This window comes from Artemia sp. Qi Xiang Cuo, chromosome 21 (assembly GCF_049724085.1).
Source record: "Artemia sp. Qi Xiang Cuo chromosome 21, ASM4972408v1, whole genome shotgun sequence".
Lineage (NCBI taxonomy): Eukaryota > Metazoa > Arthropoda > Branchiopoda > Anostraca > Artemiidae > Artemia > Artemia sp. Qi Xiang Cuo.
The window spans coordinates 32,045,857-32,070,158 of record NC_142814.1 but is presented as its reverse complement, the minus strand read 5'-3'; the positions used below and the strand labels follow the sequence as shown (position 1 = coordinate 32,070,158).

Sequence of the window (24,302 nt, the reverse complement as noted above, 5' to 3'; positions counted from 1 at the left end):
GCGACGAATAATACAAGATTATGAACAATTTAAATTACGGTTTGTTTTCCCTCTAAAAGGTGTGATTTTGCGCCAAGCCTACACCTCAAAGTGCATTGGAAAGATCTATCCATTCACCGAGATAGAGGTACGATATTACTTAGACTCTTTCTTAAAGAATGGCCTAGACGTGCAAAATAAATCGGATTTTTTTCAATTTTATTGCCTGTTTTCAACGTATATTTCAATCATTAAAAAAAAAAAATTGCAGTACAAATTCCTAAAATGTAATTTGGTATATGGATGAAGCTAAATCCCAGCTATTGAATAATAGCAAAATGCGTTGAAATATTGCGTTGAAAACGTAGAATTGCAAAAAAACTTGAATAGGAGCTACGAACTTCACTGTAAATGGAGAAGAGACTAGAAACTGTTTTTTTAGGCTGAACTCAGTAACAAATGGTTAATTGTTGTCAATGGTAATTAAGTTCTAGAACACACCGTTAGATTGCTACCCCCTAAAACCGCCATTGTGTCATCTTTCTTTTGTTAAATTTTAAGTGTCTGTTTGGTTCTGGCAAACAAATTAATCAAAAACAAATATATATAGTAACATTAAAAAGTTTAGTGAACTGATCCTTTCTGTTTTGTATTGAAGTTTTTGTTGGGGGTATAAAAGATTTCACGCGTCAAAAATATGCCTTCTTAGGCCTAAAATTTCTCCAATGGCGGAAGGTCCTTTGCACTGTTCTTAGGAAGAAAGTTTCCCGTCTTTATCTGACTGAAGGTATTATTGGGGTATTTCTATTATAGGGCTTATAATAGAAATATCGGGCTTATTTCTAATTATTTCTAATATCGGGATCATATCGGACTTATTTCTAGTTATGATCAGTTTGCACTTAAGTGTTGCATTTTAAAAACTAAATTACCCCTGGGATGACGTAACTTAAAGAAAAGAGTTAAACTCATTTTCCAAAAAGACAACCTAAAGAGGGGTGAACTAATAATGCTCTAGTAGAAAGTAAATTAAGCTTAATTGAGTGGAAGGCAATTTATATTACATGAACAGCAAGGTGTTCAATATAAACAATAATGTTATCATCAGGGATAAGAAAAAACGAATAAGAAATGTCTTTATATGCACTTTTGTAACGTTTGTATGAGTCGACAGATAAAAGTTCATTTAGGGAGTCCTTTTATTAGACAGTGAAAAAGAGATACAAAAAGATCTGGATATTTCGACCACATACATCAGTGATCGCCATCAGCAAATATCAGAACTTCATCAGTAATTTATCCAGAATTTTTTGTATATGTTTTTTACTGTCTAATAAAAGGATTTATTCCTATTTGAACATTTATTTGTTCGTCATACAAAGGCACTGTGGTCTTCGAAAAAATAGCTATGTTTTTACGAGTTGAACAAACATTTCAGGGGGGTTCAAACCCCTCCCCACCCTGGATACGGCCTTAATTATCCTAATCATACATACAACCATTAAAACTGTTTATGCTTGGGGCTATTGGAGAGGAAAAAATTAAAACATGGAACAAAATTAAGTATGGGTGGGGTAAAAGTAGGTAAGGGGACAACCACCCCTCTGTCCCATAGTAATTTAAGCTCCCATAGACATGTGTTTAATGTAAGGAGGCAATCAAATCCGTTTGGTAAATTGCTCCAACAATAACCTACCACAACCTTATTCAGTCAAAGTAGGTTCGTTCCAACAATGTTTGCAACCCTCCAAATTTTGCACGCGCAGATCTAACAATATACATCCCTCTTTGCCAAATTTTACCAAACAAAAAGTCTGAACGGCATAGGAGCCTACAACAATCTTTATGTCACAACTCAGAACCCTTAGCATCAGCGTCCATTACATATTTAACACTTTTATGGTTAAATTTAGAATTATCACTTACGAAACAACAGATCAATGATAATATGTGACACGCCAGACTAATCTCGATCTAAACTCGGAAATATTTAGGATTTAGATTCTTTTTCTACTTGAAGTTTTTCGAAGATTTTTTAAATAAATGAACATAATTATCTCTGTGATACTGTAGAAATCTTCGAGAAAGTTGTCAACTACAACTAAAAAAAAAACAAATTGCTCAAAGTATCGGCATATTCAGGTGATTCCTTGCGTCATAACTCTTTCTAAAACACGAATTTTATGTGTCTATTATCAGTTAAGAGCTGGGCACACGTAGCTGATTTTGGGAAATGATTTCCAAATCAGCGCCGATTTTAAAAGAAATCGGCGTCGATTTGAGCTTGAAAAATTTTCTAGTTTTTGGCGCTGATATACAAAATCAGCGCTGATTTTCATCATGATCATCACACAACAATAGGGATACAAATAAATAGTCTGCCAGAGGTATCTGTGGTGAAAGACCCCACTACTGAACTGAGAACTAGACTGAGAACTAAGCTGAGATCAATCAAGCAACTATTAATAAACTCCAGTTGACTATTTGTGTCCATGATTTTTTGTTTTGAAAATTTTGCGCAATAAATTTTTCTTTCAACAAATTTTTCGTACCGCTATCGTTAGTCCACTAATGCTGAAATCGGTTCCCGAAATCAGCTACGTGTACCTAGCCCTTTATGGTTTGTGAGATCGGGACAGCTGCATCTGCTGCAGGATATCCATTTAATCTGTAACAATTCAAGTGACGAGATATTCTGATTGAAGAAGCTGATATGGACGCTTCACATATGTTTAACCAGGGGTAATCTTAGCCGCTTATTTGATAGCAACATCTTGTTGGTGTTCTTATGAATCCCAACCAGCACGAAGATGTGTGTTGCCGAAATACTGCGAACTCCTGCTTGAAGAGACCAATCCAAACTATATTTATTGGATTAACAAATGAATAATATTCTTGTATTTGAAGGCTTAATTATTTACTATTGCTACTACTACTAACAACTCAATGCAGCACTAATCCGCTTGAGGTCAACACGACCGCGCCCGCTCCTCCCTAACCCAAATCTACCCAAAGCTTAACTTTTAACCCTTTCTATGTTTGGTTAGGACAATACTGTATTTTATTACTAATTATTTAATTTATGATGTGATGAAAAAAATTTTCTTACAATTTGTGTAAAATTCCGTAAATTTCTAAAGTGAAACAAAAACTTTTCACTTAAAAGTTTCAGTACAATTTGTTACAAGTGCATATTTTGCAAAAAATGCATACAGGTCTAAAAACAAAAAAAGGAAGGAAAAGAGGTAACGAGTTTTAAGTATGGAGCAACTCAGCCCAATAATAACCGAAACTCTAAAACAATTAATATATCAACAGAAATGGCTTTTTATGCCGATTCTATACATCGTCAGTCGGGTATCAAAAGGACAGATCTCCATAATTGAAAATTTCCAGAAGAACAAAATAAAAACCTCACAACTTCTTTATTTCTCCTCTGATAACTGTAAAACAAAAACGGCTTGATGTGTATTAATTTTACGTATCGATTTTGTTTCACGGATATTGGAGGGAAAATAAAAAAGTCGTGAGCTTTTTTTTGCTCTTCTGAAAATTTACGATTATGGAGACACTTCCTTTTGATACCCGGCTGACAATATGTAAAATTCATTAACTTTAGTGTTACCTCTCAAAAACTAAGAGGCGGAGAAAGTTTGCCCTATTTTCGTTAAAGGGTGAAAACACCCCCAAAAGTCAAGCGATCTTAATGAAAATCACACCATCCAGGTCTCAAGTTCCTATCTACAAAAAATTTAGAATTTTGTATTTTTTGCCATAAGAGATGGTGGATGCGTGGTTGTTTGTTGTTGTTGTTTTTTCCCCATGGGTGATCGTATCGAACCAGTAGTCCTAGAAGATCATGAGAGAGCTAATTTGAACGGAAATCGAAAGTTATAGTGCCCTTTTTAAGTGACCAAAAATATTGGAGGGCAACTAACCCCCCATGTCTCCTGTACCCCAAAGACATCCGATCAAAATGGCAAATTTGGATCACAAAATTAGCGATGCTAAAATCTCAACATTTGTAAAATTACAATGTGAACAGACCTAAAGGAATTTAGTCCTATCTAGAGTAAATTTCCTATATAGTCTTATCTAGAGTAAATGCTATGTTAATTATAAAACAAGAAGTGATTTAATAAATTTAAAATTGTAAAAAAGTATATGCTCTAGTCACGGACATATACGGGGGATGGTGGCTTGAGGCCTGCCCCTCCCCCAAACCGCATTTTTTTCGAATTTCTGGCACTCCTTATTCAAATCATAAAAATGTTTGTCCAATATTTGGCCCCCTGAAAAAAAAGCCTGCACACGCGCCTGGCTTTAGTCGAGGCTTTAGTTCTATATCACAAAACTTCCCAAATACAGATATGCTTCTAGGTCTCTGTAAAGAATTACGAGTAGATCATTAATGTGGGAAATATCAAGAGTTAAGTCACCTTCCGTTCCAGTACCAACTAGTGCCTTAGGGAATTTAATCGACCACACGTGAGAACAATAGCTTTTAATCGACATAAATAATCCCACCCTCGCATTTCGCTTTTTTTTTCGATGATATAAGCCACGTGAGAAACAATCAACTGAACACAAGGACCCCTCCCTTGTAGATGATCATTTACAATAATACCCCCCGAACCTGAATAGAGGGATAATTATATCAGATTCGCACGACAGATTTTCCGATGTGATAATAATTAAAGCTTTTATGTACTATTGTTGTTAAACTATTACCTAAACTGGGTGTGACCTCATATTTAATTAACTTGGAAGCGTCTCGGTTTCAAACTTGTGAACATAAAAATATATGACGTAAACGAGCTTAATTGAACAGTATGGCCAAAGGTAATGTTTCATAGAATTGTGATAGAAAAATGACGATATCCTTCCCCTTCTAAAAATTTGATTCCATGAATATCTAACAGTTAAAAGTACCAAGGACAGTGAAAATGAAATCCGATTGTTTGAATGGGCTAAGTGGAAAGTTACGCTACCATATACGTTATATACGTTATCGTTATCGTGACATATACGTTATCGTGAATGTCCAAAATTAGTTAATGTCGACATTCACAGATCAATGTCCGAAATACCTTTTTTTCTCCTTGAATTTTGCCAGTCATATTTTTCAGTTTAATGCAAGGTTTCATGATGACAGGCTAGGTTGGCTTAGGTTTTTAACACATTTCTGATTTTTATAACCAAATTTAACCTAATCTAACCTAACTTAAACTTTTGCCATCATAGCTTGCATAACACCGTGGGCGCCCATATGGGGGGGGGTGGCAGGGGGGCTCCCGCCCCCCTCCTGGCTGAATGATGCTGCCTTATTTTTATATTTTTGTTCTGAGATTTCTATTATATAGCATAAAAAATGCCAATTAGATGAGGTTTGCCCCCCCTGGAATTCAGCTTATGGGCGCCCATGCATAAGACTGAAAAAGCTGACTCGCAAAGGTAATTGAATCCAAGCAGGGAAAATGGAATTTCGGACATTCACGGTAACAAATATTTTAAAAAATTTGGAAAAATCTAGAATTAAATTTTTAATGAAAACGAACTTCATGTGTGATTTTGTAGTTTGTGGTAGTAGTATGTGCCAAATTGAAAAAGTAACTTGGGTGAAAAATTGCAAAAAAAGCTAAAACACATGTCACCAAACAGCTCAAGGTGCTTCTAAAACTTAAGTACTTAGTTATTTTTTATTGATTTTCATGGTTCAACGTGGCGGCACTGATGAAGATATGGTACTATCCTAGAAACTTCATAATTTTGAAACAACCAAAAGTAAAATCAGCCAAAATCTTGATTCTTAAGGAGAAAACCCGAAATTTTTACAAATATTCCTTTTATTAACAAATATATATATATATATATAAAAAAAAAACTGTGTCAATTTGAAAAGAGCCGTAATGAATTAAAAAAAAACTTTTTCCGGAAAAGAAATTTTTCAAAGGAAAGTAAAGAACTATATTAGCCTACCTTTGGTTTCTTATCTGTTAGCCAGTACACATTTGAGAATTTGGATCTACAGATACGGGGCGAAACAACTGAGACGCTTGGGAGATAGATTGGATATATATAATTCGGGCTGTATGTTTGCACATTAGGGGGGGGGGGCGGTGTAAGTATAGCGGCGCTGCATGCAAAATGTAACCTAACCAAAATACCAACTAAATAATTATTAAGTTATAGCTACAATGTAGGTTTCGACTGAGCCGAAGCTAATTGTCTCCATATACATACAAACAGCAATAAACCGGTTATTGTCTGATTTTATAGATCCAAATTCTCGAGTGTGTAAAATACTGCAAAATAGACTTTAATTGATAAACCTCTACCTACCAAACCAGAAGATAGGGATGATGATAATAATTTGAATGCCATTTTTTCACGTATTAATGTTTCAAAGATGAATAAGAAAAAAGGAAAAGAAGAGTAACCTATTCTTGATAAAGCGAGGCTTGACAAAGTTTGACTTTTTGGCCCAATCATTTAAGAACGACTCTTGAGAAACGTGGGTCGTCACGAAAGGACAAGAGTCAATCGAAGATTGAGAAAGGGGCAGCTCTCTCATATACGTAATGATTTCTGTTTGTTTTAAGTTTTAATGTTTCTCCTGGCTTTCAGTTGAAATAATTTGTTTTATATTTTTTTATTTAATAACTTAAGGCTTGCCTTTAAGTCTTTTTACACTTAGTTATACAAGAGCGAGGCACCTAAAAAATAAAAGTTCAATAGGGATAAGTCCTTTTATTAGTTACAAAATATCTGGATATTTCGATTACATACAACAATGATCGTCATCAGCAGATAAACTTTTATGTCTAGTAAAAGGACCTATCCCTGTTGAACTTTTATAGAAAGGCAGTGTAGTCTTCGAAAATACCTGAGCCAGGCACCTACACATAAATTTTTTCGCAAAGGGGGGGGGGGGAATAGTAAAATAGAAAATCTATTTGATAATTTAACCAGTATACATCCACGTTTTCAGGAAAATCTGGGATTTCAGGGAGGCGGAGGCCGCCCATGCGTGCATCCTTGATAAGAGCAAAATTTTAGTAGTAGGTTGAATTTGATGTTTACATTTATATATTTGGCACTACAGTTCTGCAAGAGAAACAGAAATCAGAGCAGTAAGTTCTAACTTTACTCTTTCGCTAAAACGATCTTCCAGAATTGAGTGGCACGTTTGATGCAGAAGTTTAGTTTTTTCTCTCGCCGATCTGTACATAGCACCTCGGCTGTGATAATTAAAAACATATGCCATTTTGTTCGAAAATGAGTTATGCATGTTTCATGGGTAGACTCAGCACGAGAATTCGAATAGTACATTCAGAATTGTCGTATTTCGTACCGTTACAAAGATAAAAAGAGGCACACGCCTTTAAGTGGCGTATGTCTCTTTTTGGTACTTGTATGATATACCACCTGCAGCTCAAGAAGTGAAGTCAGGTTAATCCTAATAAAATATACCTAAGTATGATAAAAATATAGTACTTTTGAAACAAATTTGGTCTAAATATTTGCAAATTAGGGGGGGGTAAAGTACGGCAGGTCTGCATACAAAATGTGTTACCTACAATTGCTCTGATATTATGAAGTAAGAAATGTTTTCTGACTTCACACTTTCCAAATAATTTAACCCCCACACCCCTCGTGTGCAAAAATACAGCCCAAATTATATATTTCCCATCTATTACGTCACTTCTCTTTGTCTTTTCTCACGATAAGTTGAAAAAAAAACTAGCGAAAGAAACCAGTTTAGAGTGCATCAATGCATGAACAACTTGAGCTGCAGGGGGTATATCTTACAAGTACCCTGTTTTTTATCAGGGCTTGTTGCAATTCATAATGACATAAGAGGATTATCTTATAGAGCTATAAAATGAGGACCCTGGGATTTGTCTCCTTTTGTCAAGGAAATAGAATACATACGCCATAAAATGGAATGATTTTGGATTCGCTCGGAATAATTGCATTAAATTTGGTACTATCCCATTACGCGGGCCTCTCTGGTTAATCACTATAGACTAGGCAATGATAAAACCCGTTTTTGACCAGGCAATGATAGCAAGGTTTTCATTGCGTAGCCTATACGATATTAAACTGTGATTTTTTGGGGTTTAGGGGGGGAGTACCTAGGTTAGGTTGTATTTTTATATAGGTTACGTATTTAATATATGCAATGCTTCACCCCCACCCCCCTAATGTGCAAATATATAGCCCAAATTTGTTTCTAAATTATTATATATTCATCCTATTTTATTTTATTTCATTAGTATTAACCAAACTTGAGTTTTTAGAGGGGCCTTGACTTTATTGCGTATGCGGACGACCTGCTAGTTTTAAGCCGAACCAAGTCTATTTTGGCATTATCGGTGCAACGTATTTCTATGATGTTTCGGGATGTTGGTCTGTTTCTGAATTTTGATAAATGCGAATATTTAGTTTTCAATCCCAAATCATCAGCTCATGATTTGTCCTGTGGATCCTCAGTAATTTGCATAGTTACGAGTTTACGGTGGTTAGGAATTAGTATTTGTTCTACCCTCACTTTTTTTGCGACTTCAAGTTCTGAGAGATGTTAAAGAAAAGTTGAAGATCGGGTATGCGAAAATTGTACCTAACCGTGGAAGATATTCACGCCGGGCTTTAGCTAAAATGTATTCTACATATTGTGACCATTCTGTCTTGTTTTTAAGTGGAATGTATTTGTTATTGAATAAGAATGATTTGCGCCAGATCCGTATCGCTTATTTTAGATATTGCAAATTTTTATTGTAACTTCCCACTTCATATCGTAATACACGTATTATTGAGAAGTATGGTGTTCCCGACATTATCCAACCGTTTGAATTGCTAAATAATAATTTGACAAGAAATGCCTTTGTGTCCCTAGGCCAAAACCATAATATTATGTGTTTTTGTCAGTGATTAAGGTTTAAGTTATCTTTGTTTCTGTGTATTTGATTGATTTTTTTTTCCTTTTTAGTGTGCTTTACTCTCCTTGTTTTGTATAAAAGTGGGTTATAAATAAATTATTATTATAATTAGCCTCATTCTTCAGAGCGACCACAGCCGACAAACGTTTTTCCGTTTTTTGGCCCTCCTGAAAAGTTACAAAACAGCGTGTTTCGCCTATCACAGCCGACTTTCATGCATTATTTTTATTTGGAGTATAGATTAATCTATCCATTAATTTTCAGAGATTTCTTTCAACGAATAATTGCAAGCGATCGTACAAAGATTTTTTCAACACCTGGGGGAAGCACATTCTTCATTCCAGTGAATAAAGGTTTTGAGGTAAGTCATTGCATTCCTTCAACAATCTCCTCTGGCGGAAAACGTGGGGTCTATGAAGCACACCAGATTACATGATAAGTTTTATGAGGCCTATTGTTTGAATTGACAATTCGTTTCCGCAAGAAACTGAAAATAGACCTGGAATTACTTTCCGTCTTTGTAATTAGATGAAGAAGTGCTGAGCCTAAATGGAGTGTTCTTAAGGGGTTAGGCACTATGTCGGTTTGTAAACACTGGAGCGATGGACGGAAAATCGAATGCTGCTCGGAGGCAGATTTATTGTTAGACTTTCATTCATATATTGCAAATTAAGCAAGATACATTAGATATTGCCGCTACGTAGAGCCAATTCAAAGTGCTGGGGACGTACAAAAGCGTAAATATAAAAAAAAGGCACACACACAAATCAGAAGAAAGAGAAAAAAAATACTGAAGTATAGCCTACACGCTGGCTCTGGTACAGAAAGGGACGATAACCTCAATTTGAGAAGAAAAACATTTACGCAAAAGAATTATTATCAATGCTAGGAGAAAAAATCTTAACCATTTTGCTGAAAATATGAAGAGAAATATTAACGTAAGTAAAAATTAAAAACCAAAAGAAAGATGCTTACCTAAAATCGGCTGAACAGGGTCCATCGGCGTCTAGTGTTCTTTTGGAGTCTGACGTTGAAACAGAAGATGTACAGACACCTCGGATAATTCAAAAAACACCAAAAAGTAAATAGCCCAAACGTCAGGAATAATAAGGCATCTAAATTTGCAAACAAGAAAAATTACTCCTGTAAATAAAACAAAAAAGGTGACCAATTCACCGGAGAGAATAATTGCAACCAAAAGACGGAATATATATATATATATATATATATATATATATATATATATATATATATATATATATATATATATATATATATATATATATATATATATATATATATATATATATATATATATATATATATATATATATATATATATATATATATATATATATATATATATATATATATATATATATATATATATATATATATATATATATATATATTAAAAGGTCTGTTAATTCAAAATCCCATTCACAATGAAATTTTAATAATACCGAGATTAAGCTAGTGGTAATTTAAGACAATTATATATTTAATAGAATTTTCTGATTGGCTGAAAAAAATGATGAAAATTCTGATTGGCTCAAATTAGACCCAGCTATTTCCCGGTATTAGCACAAACTCATTGTGAATGGGCCTTAAGCAAACAAGAATGCACTTTGCTGAAGAGCAAAAGAATTAATTTCCTGTTTTTGACTGTCAATAAGGACAAGTTTTCTTAAACAAGAAACTCCTTTAAAGGCCTTTAAGGTATGCTCCCTCTAAAACAGAAGATTTTTACGACAAGCATGTAGCTGTAACCTGGACCAAAAGGGTAACATACTTGTATAATTAGATTCAGCAGTCTCAAATCTATCCATTCACCAAACCGGAATTATGATATAACTTAGAATTTTTCTTAGAGAAAGACCTTGCATTAAAAATTAGGACAATCATCCTTTTTTCAAAAATTTTCGTCGTATTTTGAATCTAAAGAACCATGTACACAAAAAAAAAATAATTCGATAGATGGATAAAATGCACCTCAGCTATGAAACGACAGCAAACATTTTGCATTCCCTTGCAGGGGTGTCAATTGGGGGTGGGATGGTGCGCATTTCCCCCTCCTCATGTTTTTCCCCTCCACCCTGCATTTTGAAAAATACCTTTTGTTGTATTTTGATTAGAATATACCTTTTTGGTGTTTTCACTGAAGAGTTGGAAAAACAGCAAAATTGCCCCTATCCTACATTTTGAAAAAGACATCCTCCCGCACATTTTTGAAGTTGAAGCCAGTATTTATTTCGAATATTAAAGGTTTTATAGAGCAAAAAATAATATACCAAAACTTGCACAGGGAACTTAAGCCTGTGGACAGACAATTTCATTAGCAAGTCCCATCTTCCAGGTAGCAAGCGGGAAAAACAGATTTTGTATGTTTTAAAACATAAAGATATTAAATATTATTAAGTAATAAGTTCAAATAACGCCAATTGAGTCATTGTAACCTCAAAAGAGGTAGGATTGCCGCAACTCGGGGGAGGGGTGCCGCGGCTGGGAGATTGTCCACGTTGTTCAAATTTTTGGTTTGGTTCAGCTTTTTTGCTTATATTTGAGTTGGAAGAGGCTGGTGTAATTAATGTTTTCCCGGGCAACACCAACCCTAGGAACGGCGTTGGTTGAGAGGGCACTGGCGGAGATAAAATAAATGTACACCTACGACAAACAGCGATTAATCCCTTTGACATACTTAAGAAAAATGATTTTAAATGACAGATGGGACAATAATAAATGAAAGGGAAGATTTTGTAAACTTAAATAACTGATTGCAATTAAGAGGTGCCGGCTTGACAGAAGCTACCGGATGGAAACAATCCACAACAGTTTTATGGGAAAAGGCTGATGTCAGGTAATTCGTAAGGAAGCATAAGTAAAATTAAGAAAATATTTAAAAATTTTCGCTGGGACTAGATCTGTACACGCAATTTCGGCTGGGATAATTAAAAGTGCGACACATGTCATTTTGGTCTAAAATAAGTTATGTATGTGTCATGGGTAAACGAAGCACGGGGAATTGATTGGTGCAGTCAGAATTGCCCAATTTTGCACCGTTACGAAGATAAAAAGAGACATGAGCCTCTACGCGGCTTGTTGCAATTCAGAATGACAGAAGAGGATTATCTTATGGAGCTATAACATGGAGACCTGACATTTGTATCCTTTTTTTTCTCAAGGAAAAAGGATACATACACCATAAAATGGAATAATTTTGAATTCGCTCGGAATACTAGAATTTAATTTTTACCACTGAAAAGACCATAAAATTTGGTTTACTATATGATCCCTCTATCCCCATTAGCCTCATCCTTCAGAGCGACCACAGCCGCCAAACATTTTATTTTCCATTTTTGACTCTCCTGAAAAGTTACAAAATGGAATATGTCGCATTTTTAATTACTACAGCGGATTTGGTTTGGGGGGGGGGGGGTCGCATTATATAGACGCCCATAATAAATAATACCAAGAGCTTTCATCTTGCATACGTGTCTGATTGTGCTCACAATGTAATTAGATTTTAGTGCAAGCAGGGTTGCTACTGTTCAGTAAAGAAAATAGTTTGAATACTCGGTATTAGCCTTCGGGCTGTTGGGAAGGAAGGATGTTAAAAACAATTCTTACTCTATAATATGCAGAAAAATTGTATTTGACACATTTTGAAGGAGCTTCCACTATAATTTACCCCCAACCCCCCAATGTGCAAATATATAGCCTTAATTATGGCAAAATTCTAGTTTAGCTAATTTTTGGTATCTTGGAAAGGGGTTGGGTTAGGAAAATGAAACTTTCAGGGATGGGTCTACAGCCTAAAATATGTCCCGGGAAGGTATTTTGAAGCACCTGTCTCCACTCTTTCTCCCTCTAGAGGGTCCTGAAATTTGCCTACATGACTGGTTTTGAAATTTTGACAAAACAGCATTCTACCTTAATTTTCGGTTGTCAGTTTCATTTTCTCTGGCTTTAGTTCTGAAATTGCAATTCCTGTTATTTGAGTAGAATTTTAAGCCATATAAATGTTTTTTTTTTTTTTTTATTTAGGAAATGTGTTTGCACATCTTTAAAACCTTATAAATTGGGATTGAGAAAAATTATAAAGCCGAAAACAATTTTGTTGCATTTCATTTAAGCAGAAGATTTATTTTGCAAGGTTTCACTTTTATAAAACGCAAATTTTTAAAGATCATCAAAAGTCATGATTCTAGCTAAACTAGAATTTTACCTATATTCCATGCATCACTATTGTTTCTTCAACCCAAAGTAGACAGAATATAGAATATATCTATTTATATATATCATCTATTTATACATATATCTATATATATATATAGAATATAGAATATATAATAACAGAATATATCTATAAACTGTGCTTCAACCCGTGTACCGGTAAGTTGAATCAGCGCTGACGAAATCAAGAAACGGAAAAACCACATGAGAAATAAGTAATTTGAGCTATATTTTTGCACATAAGGGGGGGGGGGGTAAAGTAAAGTGGAAGCTCCTCTAAAATGTATTAACTGCAATCTTTCTGCATATAATAAAGTAGGCTACAATTTTTCTGCACATTACAAAGTAAGAATTGTTTTTTAATGTTTCCTTCTCAATAGCCCCATACCGAAACTATCAAAGCAGTTTTAAGCGCTTCGAAAGATCTAAATTGTAACAATTTGATTTTTCTTTGTCTTTTTAGAGCTACATCACATGCAAATTTTTTTTAGCTTTCATATCTAAAAAGTACATGAAGGAATAGGAAACTTATCAAAAGGTATGTTAGGCACTAGAAAAATATACACGACTAGGCCTATCCCTAGAAATCACCTCCGAATAATTTCTTTACGACTACTCCTGCTACTGCTAGCAATTCATGCAGCGCCAAATTTTCTGAGGCCAAAAACGCGATGTATGCATTTTCTCTATTATTTGAATTTTCACTCTTTGCCCCTTTCCGTAAAGTACCAATTTTTTTTAAATCCCTTCTTAAGTTCTCTTACCTCCCTATTTTGGGACGACCTGCTTTTCGTTTGGCCCAGATAGATGGCCAAAAAAAACAATCTTTTTCCTCCTTCCGTAAAACGTGGTCTAGCCATCTTATCCTGCATTCTAGTCTTAGAAAATGGGATCGAAGCATATTTTCCGTGCAACCTGTTTCTATATTTACGGCCAGCTAAACGAATGCCTTAGAAAGTATCCTTAGAAAGTATCCATAGAAAATTACCCTGAAAAGCGTTTAATCCTCAGCATATCGGAGCGTTAACGTTTCAGAACCATACTTGACCCCAGTCATATTCGTGGCTTCCAGTATTCCCATCTTAGCTCCAAGACTTACTTTCCTGTTCCTCCATACTTCTTCAACTATGAAAAAAACCTTTGCCTTTGCTATTCCACTTTCCATCTGCACTGCACCCACCATTTATAATAATAATAATACCCACATAAGTGAAGCTATCCATTTGATCGATATTCTCGTTACCTTAATATGACTTCTTCAAAGGTAAAGGTAAAGAATATGAAGTTGAACTTCGCAAGCCCTATCGGCGGTGCTGATCTCTGTTTCATGACCCTTCATCGAAGAAATACAGGGGGGCGGGGGTGGGGGGCCAGTCATCCTATGCTTTCGCACACCCTTCCTGTTTACCTTCCTCAGATTTCTCCAGGTATCCGTTTCGAGCTGGGTCGACTCTGGCTGAGATTACAGAGTCACGCCACACACCCGAATTCCAAAAGAAATAACTAGTGACACAAGGAATCGAACCCCTGTCCTCACGGACAAAAGATTTACCCTCATTTATTCCTAGTCTAAGCGACTTAGTTTTCTTAATGTTAATTTTTAAACAATTTTTGTAGCCTGAACTCTCAGTCCCAAATTCCTGAAAATTCGTTCAGTTCCTCGACATTTTCATCTAGCTCACTTGTATCATCTGTGTAATCTAAGTTTAGGAGAGTTTTACTTTCTCATTTGATGCCAGGGGGGACGGGGGCCAACCCCAAGATTTTTTGGCGCCCTCATTCTGTTCTTTTTTCTACTCTTTTTTGAATAAACCTGGCAATTTGGTCAATTATTGGCGCCCCTGTCACATTGTCCCCCCCCCCAAGCTTTTGCTCTAGATCCACCGGTGTTTGATGCTATGTTCTCCTATAAGCTTAATCCTGGTTCCTTAGGACGAAGCCAACCAAAATAATTCGTATAATCTGGACACCTCCTGACTAACTTGACCGTGTGAATCCACACCGATTCAGCTACTAACCACAGTTCCTATCATACTTGCAGCAACATTGTTTTTTTACATAGCGACAATCACTATAATGCACTATACAAGGGTAAGACCTTTACTAAACCTCGATGCATCCTCATCCCGTCCTAAAACCACGCTTTTCTTGTAACCCTTATGTTTCAGAATGATGTTGTATGTTTCCTAAATGTTTCATAAATGTTTCAGACACTTAAAAGGCGTAGAACAGAGTAATAAAAAGTTTCGATTAAGACATTTAATGCAACCTAAAAGTTTTTTTGTTTAAGTTTTGAGCTAAGCGATGTTGCTGACTTTTTAACTTTTTTCTTGAGTAAATCGTACACATCTTATTCAAATATGAATTTACTCTCTTGTTTTATAAGACAGTTTTCGTGCCTCTCTTTTTTTTTACATTGGGCCTCGATTTACTCATTATGTGAAGCTCTACTTACAGGCAAAAATAACCTTAATATATATTTACACACAAATGGGGGATTGTGCTTAGTTTAACAACAACAGCTTAGTTTTTTCGGGATGGTGTAGGCTGGGGGAGCTTAAGGGACAATAACTAGAGTTAAAAGCTACCGTTGAGGTTGGGCCAGCTCTGAAGAAACTCCTATTTTTACCCCGTTTTTCATGAGCCTTTCTCCTCTTTTGGTCACATTGTTGTTTAATTCTCGAAGCTCGGGGAGGGGGAGTAAAACCCCCACCCTCTCCCTAGTGAAGCTATTTTTCTTGATTGTATAATTAGCCAAATTATGAAGTCATATTTGTTATACCAAAATGATCATATTCACTTGTAGCCGAGCCTACTGTTAATTTTAACAGCTCACATACCACCATTTCCAAGCGAAAAGCGCTCGTTTTTAGTCATACCCATCTCCTGTTCCATTTTGTAGTGACGACTTTCATTTATGGATTTTTCGAAACCTTTTAAAGTAAAATGAAATAATTTGATTTTTTTTATTATATTTTTTTTTTAGCAAAAGTGAGTTATCATCAAAATTTGCGTCAGACCAAAACGTCTTGATCTGTATTAATACTTTGTCCTTACATATGGCTAGGTTGGTGATTTGTTCCCGCAGCTTGATATGGCATTATTAAAAGTTTTGAAAACTTAAAGGAGTTAAATATCACAATTAAGAAGGGATGGTGCAAGATGGTGAAGCTGAGCGCGTCTAAACGAAGCACCTAGAAATAATGTTGCGGTTTCTGACATACGTGCTCTTGCTTGGGAGGAATATCACCCTCACTATTCGCCTTAAGATCAGGAATGTTATGCAGCGGATACCTAAAGGAAGTAGTTTTTCCACATTCAGAGGTTACTATCCTCATAAGAGTATGTTTTTTGTGTGTCATCCGGCGGCCTTTACCTATTAGTATTGGATAATTACAAGTAGAGAAAAATAAAGCATTTTCTCCAAATAACTCAGCAATGTGTTATCCTTATTGGATTAGGGGGTTTATAAACATCTCAAATTGTGCGCCCCTGCTAACACAAGCATGTTATTGATGTCAGACCACTGTTTAGAAGCATATCTGTCAAATTACAGCAGAGATGATTGGTTGCTAGTTGCTTAAGAGAGAAATGTCAAAAATTGAAAACTCGGGGAAAATAGTTACCCTCTCCGTCCCTTGTCATGGGCTCACAATTAGCAGATGGACAGGCATAACGCACCCTTTGGGATTTAGTCGTGTGAGGATGATAGCATCATTGTTCAGTGTTTACATCAGGAATTTTGTATCATTGATTATTCTGATGTCTGTGGACGATTCGTTTGAAAGGTGCATACTGTTGTTTGCTCCCTTTTGGCATTTACATTTTATCCTGATTTATGTGTGTTTTATATTTTAATAGTGAAGGAAATGAAAATTTATGGTCGATAATTCATCTGAATATTCATTCCGATCATATTTCGATAAAGCGACTGAAATTTTTTTTATGATCACTCTTAAGTTTTGTGGTGACTCAGTCGCTTCGGTAGCTTTTTGGGGTTAACTCCCCCTCCATTGGGCCCCACTCCCCAGAATTGGTGTCTTCTATCTTTTTGAATGAATTGAAGCCTTGTAAATGTGAAACATAACTGGCATGATGCTTTCAGACTAATGGGCTCATTTTAGGACTTATTCCACGAACAGAATTCAACCTTTGCCTAAATATAAGAATGAAAGTAATAACTTATTCCTGTATAGACAATCTTTGGGCAAACAATAAAACCTAACTAATATCCTGCAGACGGATTTTTATTCATGATTTTTTTTTGGGGTGTCAAAAGTGGTTAAATCCGCATTTTTAGGCCTTAATGTGTAATATTTACGGCTGATCTGTCAATTACTGTTGCGCAATTTTGTTTCAGATTCAGACCGCTGATCAATACTATATCCAGTCGTTTTACGTAATATTTACTATTGCTCATGAGTCCCCCAAGGCTCTCCGGATCTTTAATGTTGCATCATCATTTTGTAATTCTAGTTGAAGACCAACGGGGTACCACCCATTTCGTCAATATTTTTATGCTTTAAAACTCTAATTTTTGTCAATAGTTGCCATATTGGGTATTAAGATAATTTCTTTATCTTTATTATTGGGTATAGTTGGAAATTAACTCAAAAGAACATTTTTTTTTCCTATGAAAGTAAAGAATCACGTTAAAACTTGAAAGAACAGGAATTACCCGAAGCATGAGGGGGGCATCAGATCCCTGCTATATACGCTAAAGTTGAAGTTGTGCTTTAATGAAAGCAAAACTTGTTTTTAAACGCGCACTTTTTACTCTGCTTCAGGAATAAAAGTAGCCTATTCTTTTAGTCATCTTTAATTTATATTATAGTTTTCTGCAAGACAGGAAACAGCAAAATCATCAGTTCGAATGTTTGAAAGAAAAAAAAAGTTTCAAACAGTTCATGGTAACGAACTGTAAGTAAAGAGCGACGTGGCTCAATAGTAACCGAAACTCGAAAAAACGGAATTTTGATAGAAAAGAATCGCTTTAAAATGCTGATTCCAAATATATAAGATTCATTAAGTTTAGTGTTACCCATTAAAGGCTGAAAAAATATGCGTGATTTTCAAAAAAGTGGGACAACATTACTTAAGAGTTAAAGGATCTTGATGAAATCACACCATCACGATCAGCGCATCAGAGAACCCTACTGTAGAGGTTTCAAGCTTCTTTCTGCACAAATATGAAATTTTGTATTTTTTGCCAGAAGAAGTATCACGGATGCGTGTTGATTTGTTGTTGTTTTTTCCCAGGGGTGATCATGTGGAACCAATAGTCCTAGGATATCGGGAAAGGACTCAGCCGAATGGAAATTAATAGTTCTAGCGCCCTTTTTAATTGACCAAAAATATTATAGGTCAACTGGCCCCTTTTCCCCCAAAAGTCGTCCAATCAAAATTTTGAGATAGCCATTTTGTTCAGCATAGTCAGAAAATTTAATAACTATGCCTTTGGAGATAACACGACCCCCCACAGCCTCTGGGAAAAGGTCTTTAAGTTGTAAATTTTGTCCATTGTTTACGTTTAGTATATGTTATTGGGAAGCATGCATACATTTTTCGGGTTAGGGGTGATTCCATTAGGAGAGAAGGCTCCGGGGGTAACCTATTCTAGGAAAATTTTACGGAAAGGAAAATGTCTTGCTTTCTCTTTGCCGACTCATTTTTGCATGTCCTCTGCAAATGTTGCCCTCTTCTCAATACCACGTTCTTTACATTAAAGTTTGAATTGTGTCCCAATTCTATAAGAACGACTCCTGAAACATAAGGGTTGTTCAATTAGAACAATAAAAAGCTTTTATAAAAGTACAAAAAAAACTTTAGCGCGAAGAGTGATGTATTGAAGAGGGGACAACCCCTTCATATACGTAATAATTTCTCTTCGTTTTAAGTTTTAATGTTGCTCCTTACTTTCAGCTGAAAAACTTGTTTTTTTTAATATTTAATTTCTTACGGACGCAAAAAGTGGAGTTGAAATTTAAAACGGAAAAATGTATTGCTTCGTAGATTGCCTAAGATATTTCTTGTACAATCTACGACTTATTATTCTATACTTATACAAGTCTAGCAAAGAAAACTGACTCATGGCATTTTCCCAATAACTATGTGTCTAAAAACTAGCACTTTACTGAAAACGCAAAGCTGACCTCAGAAATAATGGACGTTCTCTAAAAAAAACTCCATAATTGGCCTGCAAAAACTAAAAGACTAATTTATAAGACTCTCAATAGTCTTTCGTCATCCATGATATCGGTAATTTTTAGTTTACATTTATAATTCTCGAAAACCCTCAACCAAGCACAGTTTCCAGGAATGCGCTAATTTTTAGAATTCTACAGATATTGGAAAATATCAAGTCAGTTTATTTAAGCCAGTTTTATAGATATATCTTGCGTAATATTGAAGCAGTATTTTTGCTTGTTTTAAGTTTCAACTTTATTCTTCACTCCGGTAAGAAAAACTTCGCTTTTTTTTAAACTAACTTTAGGTCGTTCTTTTTTTTAAATATAGAAAATAAATCTTGTAAAAATATCTTTGTTTATTTTAGTGATAAAACTAAAGAGGTCAGTTGGTTTTTGTGTTAAAATACGACATTAAATATACAATTTACTTCCGGCCTCTCTTCAAGTTCTACCCAAGGGATTTGCAACTTTGTCACAGAACTAAAGAGCCCGAGGGGTATGTCATCACCGATATCTTCAAGAATTTGTGCGTTAAAAATGCAATTATTCTCATGAAATTGAATAAGTGACATTTGTTTCATTTGACGAGTTTTTTCGAAGCGGTCTGGGAGAGGAAGTATATCAGCAATTTTAAACCTAGGTTTTGACAATGGAGGCAATGGTGTATCCAGGATTATTGTTCGAGGGAGGGGGATGGGGTATTTTTAAGCAGAGTTTTTGCTCATTAAATTCACGTCTTAATAATACAGAAAGTTTACTCATGTCTTCAGCCGGATTTTTTGGTAATATTTCATACCGGTTGTAATTGAGGACGCCTACAGGGAGGTCAGGGTGTAAGTCCCCTTACCTTCCCTAGGAGACTAGCCTGTATAATAAAAGCAACATCTTAAAACATTTAGAAGAAATTTACTTTTAACATTTTTATTCACAGGCTTGTAATCTCCCCTCCCCCAAAAAATCCTTGTTTCAAACTGTTTGGTGTTTCATGAAAATACATCTTACTGAGTCTTTTAAGTATTTTAGTTAACTTATTACCTACAATATAGACGGTTGAAAAAAAATAATATTGAAGTGGAAACATTAGAAAAACATTGGGCATAGAACTGTAACCTTAGCATTTGAAGATCACTCAGATGGAATTTTTTTGCTTGACTTCCTATGCATAACAGTACTAACACAACTTACAAGTCCTTATCTATTTATCAGATATTCTACATATGACACTTCCACTAATTACATTTCTGTTTTATTTTGAAAAAAGGATTTATACGGGCAAATACTTTTAAATTGGCTTTGTAACTTATTTCTACAACGAAATGGTCTTTTGACTCTAGCCAAAAAATGACTGAAATACTGGGCAAAATAATAATTATAACGAAAAACATCTCTGTAGATATAGGCATAGGATAGTCGGTCTCTAAAACCACATAATTTCATGCCTGAACGCAGGGGGGGAGAGAATATAAGAGACTCATCCATAAAACGTTGGTTCAAAGGACTTTCTCAGAAAGTTGAATGATTAGAGCAAGACTGTATCAAGGGAGTAGGGGCTTTGAACCCCTTCCCCCTGAAATGTTTGTGCAACTCGTAAAAACGTAACAAAAATGAGTATAAACAAATTTTTTATGCGTTTTTTGAATTTTTTCCTGTACCCCCCCTACTCCGAAAAAATCCTTTTGTAAACCCATGCTCTAACAGAAGAGAAGTAGGATAAATAGTCAAAATCCCCCCCCCCCCCCATTTGAATAGATTATTGCTGTGTGTCTTTGTTTTGACGTCGCTCCTTACTTTCATTTGAAAGAAGCTTAATTTCATAAAATAAAATGTTATTAAATCAAAAGCTTTTAACTTGCCGTAAGTAGAGAACGTTAATTATGTGTTGCTTTTGAAGCTCTTTGTTAAGTTTAAATAAAATGCTAAATACTTCTACATACTTTAGTAATACATACTTTAGGACTTACAGAAGCAGCTCTATTAAGAATTAAATAAAAACACAAATTTCTTTTAACTGAAAGTAAGGAGCGACATTAAAACTTAAAACGAACAGAAATCATTCCGTATATGAAAGGGGCTGTCCCCTCCTCAACGACACGCTCTTTGCACTAAAGTTTTACTCTTTCTCAAAACTCTACTTTTTAAAACAATAAAAAACTTTAGAGTAAAGAGTGGGAAGTTGAGGAGGAGACAGCCCCTTTCATATAAGGAATAATTTCTGTTCTTTTTAATGTCGCTCCTTACTTTCAGTTAAAAAATAACTTGTTTTTTTATTTAATTTCTGAACGTTTTTGAATTAATGCAGTTTTTGATTTTGGCTCACCGTACATGAATAGTTAAAACGAAATGTCCATGTTAATTTTACTTCTTTAGTCGCTAAATGGCTTTCTCAAAGTTATGATCGGACGATTTTGAGAAAAAAGGGGTGGGGGAGGGAGCCTAGTTGCCTTCCAATTTTTTTGGTTACTTAAAAAGGGCATAAGACTTATTTAATTTTATTTACGAACGTTTTTATTAGTAATAAATATACGTAACTTACGAATTAACTTACGTTTCGAACTTCCATATTCCTATAATTTTATTACGAATGAGAAGGGGTTTGCCCCCTCATCAATACCTCGCTCTTTTCGCTAAAGTTCGAATTCTGTTCTGATTCTTTAAGAATGACCCCCTGAATCACAAAGGCTGTTTAATTAGAATAAATAGCTCTTTTGAAATAACTAAAAACACTTTAGCGTAAAGAGCGAGGTATTGAGGAGGGAACGAACCCCCACAAATACGTAATAATTTCTGTTCGTTTTAAGTTTCAATGTTGCTCCTTACTTTCAGTTGAAAAAACTTGTTCTCTATTTAATTTCTGATTCTTTTTTAAATAATGCTGGAAAACCCAGCGACTCCCTTCGTGGAAATTCTCTTACCCCATGAAAAATTCCTCCATTGAAAGATCTTCCCACATAAGACCCTCCACCTGACCCCTCCCCACCAGAAAAAAATTTCCCCTGAAAACGTCTGTATACTCCCCAGTAACCAATACTATCAAACAGTTCGTGGTAACGAACTGTAAGTAAGGAGCGACCCGGCTCAATGGTAACCGAAACTCTAAAAAACGGAATTTTGATACCAATAGATACATCAAAAGAACCAGATTTTAATTCTGATTTCAAATATATAAGTTTCATCAAGTTTAATCTTACCCATCAAAATTTCCGCGCCTGAGAAAATTTGGCTGATTTTCGAAAAAAGGGGGAAAGACCCCCTAAACGTTATAGAAACTTTATGAAAATCACACCATCATATTCAGCGTATCAGAGAACCCTACTGTAGAGGTTTTAGTAGTAAGCGCCCAATTACTTGAAAACCTACACGCAAACCTACGCCTGAGGCATGGATATGTGTGTAGGTTTTCAAGTAATTGGGTTACCAGGGTCATTTGCAAAGAGGTATCATTTCTATAGAAGCTATAACAATTTGAAATATCATGCAGACATGTTTTTTTTTTATTATGACATTGATTTTTTGTGTGTCAGTAGATTAGAGAAAGTTGGTAAACTGGTATTTTTTCCATGAAGTCCATAGCACTTTGAAGATTACTCAATTTAAATCTTAGTGTTAACTGGGCAATGACTAAAGGAACATTTGAAGGTGGAGAAAAAAAAGGGGTAATTAGCGATTGGATAATTTTAACAACAAAACTAAAGAAAATTGTTCTGGTTTGCACAGTGTTGTCAATTTTAAATAGTTCAGAAATAAAAAAAAAATAACAAGAAATGGCTGAAAAGTGTTTTGAGGGAGTTGAGTTGCACGAGGGTTCAGTTACATGCGGATTCAGTTACACGGGGATTAGTTAAATAGGGTCGAGTAGCACGGAGGTTCAGTTGTACAGGGTTTCAGTTACACAGGGGTTCAGTTACATGGGGGTTCTTTGTGTTAAATAAGTAGTTTTTGTATCTTTTAAAAGAGCTTTACGGGGATTGAGAGACTCAGTTGCCTAATTCCGTGTGATTTTTCTTTACTTGATTATCATTAAAAAAGAAATTTTTGTGTTATATAAGTAGTTTTTGTATCTTTTAAAAGAGCTTTCAGATGTGTGATATACACTGCTGCAGTAGTACGATATATATGTCTAGTCGTTAGGTTAATTTCCTTCTTTAAGTGTGGTTTAAAATTTTATTTTTTGTTTATTTTAAGTATGATTTACGTGTAGCTTTTGTATATTTTTACTCTGTACTGTTTGGGTGTCGTATCGAGATGGTAATTAAAATCGAATAGTGTTCTTTATTTTCTAGTTTTATGTTTCTTTTTAAAATTGATTATCGTTTAGGTATAGACTCTTGTTAATATTAAAGGTTGTATTAACGGTTCAATGTTGTCAGAATTATATTAATTTTTTTGTTAAAATATTATTTTGTTTATATTTTATTAGTTATTTAAGGGGAGTGAGAGACTCAGTTGCCTACGTACGTGTGATTTTTATTTACTTGATGGTCATTAAAAAAGAAATATTTGTGTTAAATATGTAGTTTTTGTATCTTTTAAAAGATCTTTACGGGGATTGAGAGACTCAGTTGCCTAATTCCGTGTGATTTTTCTTTACTTGGTTGTCATTAAAAAGGAAATATTTGTGTTATATAATTAGTTTTTGTATCTTTTAAAAGATCTTTAAGGGGATTGCGAGACTCAGGAGCCTAAATACGAGTGATTTTTATTGACTTGTTGGTAATTAAAAAAGAAATTTTTGTGTTATATAAGTAGTATTTGTATCTTTTAAAAGAGCTTTACGGGGATTGAGAGACTCAGTTGCCTAATTCCGTGTGATTTTTCTTTACTTGGTGGTCGTTAAAAACGAAATTTTTGTGTTAAATAATTAGTTTTTGTATCTTTTAAAAGAGCTTTACGGGGATTGAGAGACTCAGTTGCCAGATTCCGTGTGATTTTTCTTCTTTTCAGTAAAGACATTCGATATCCT

General features: G+C 34.9%; 1 protein-coding gene across 1 annotated transcript in view; it reads left to right on the top strand.

The window, feature by feature from the left end:
- The window catches only part of Fas1 (fasciclin 1 Fas1 domain-containing), a 168,031-nt gene that overhangs the window by 42,473 nt on the left and 101,256 nt on the right, over window positions 1-24,302 (top strand). Inside the window, exon 5 of the mRNA XM_089107228.1 lies at window positions 9,186-9,282. Coding sequence (XP_088963354.1) covers window positions 9,186-9,282 — 97 coding nt within the window. The remainder of the gene's footprint in view (window positions 1-9,185; window positions 9,283-24,302) is intronic.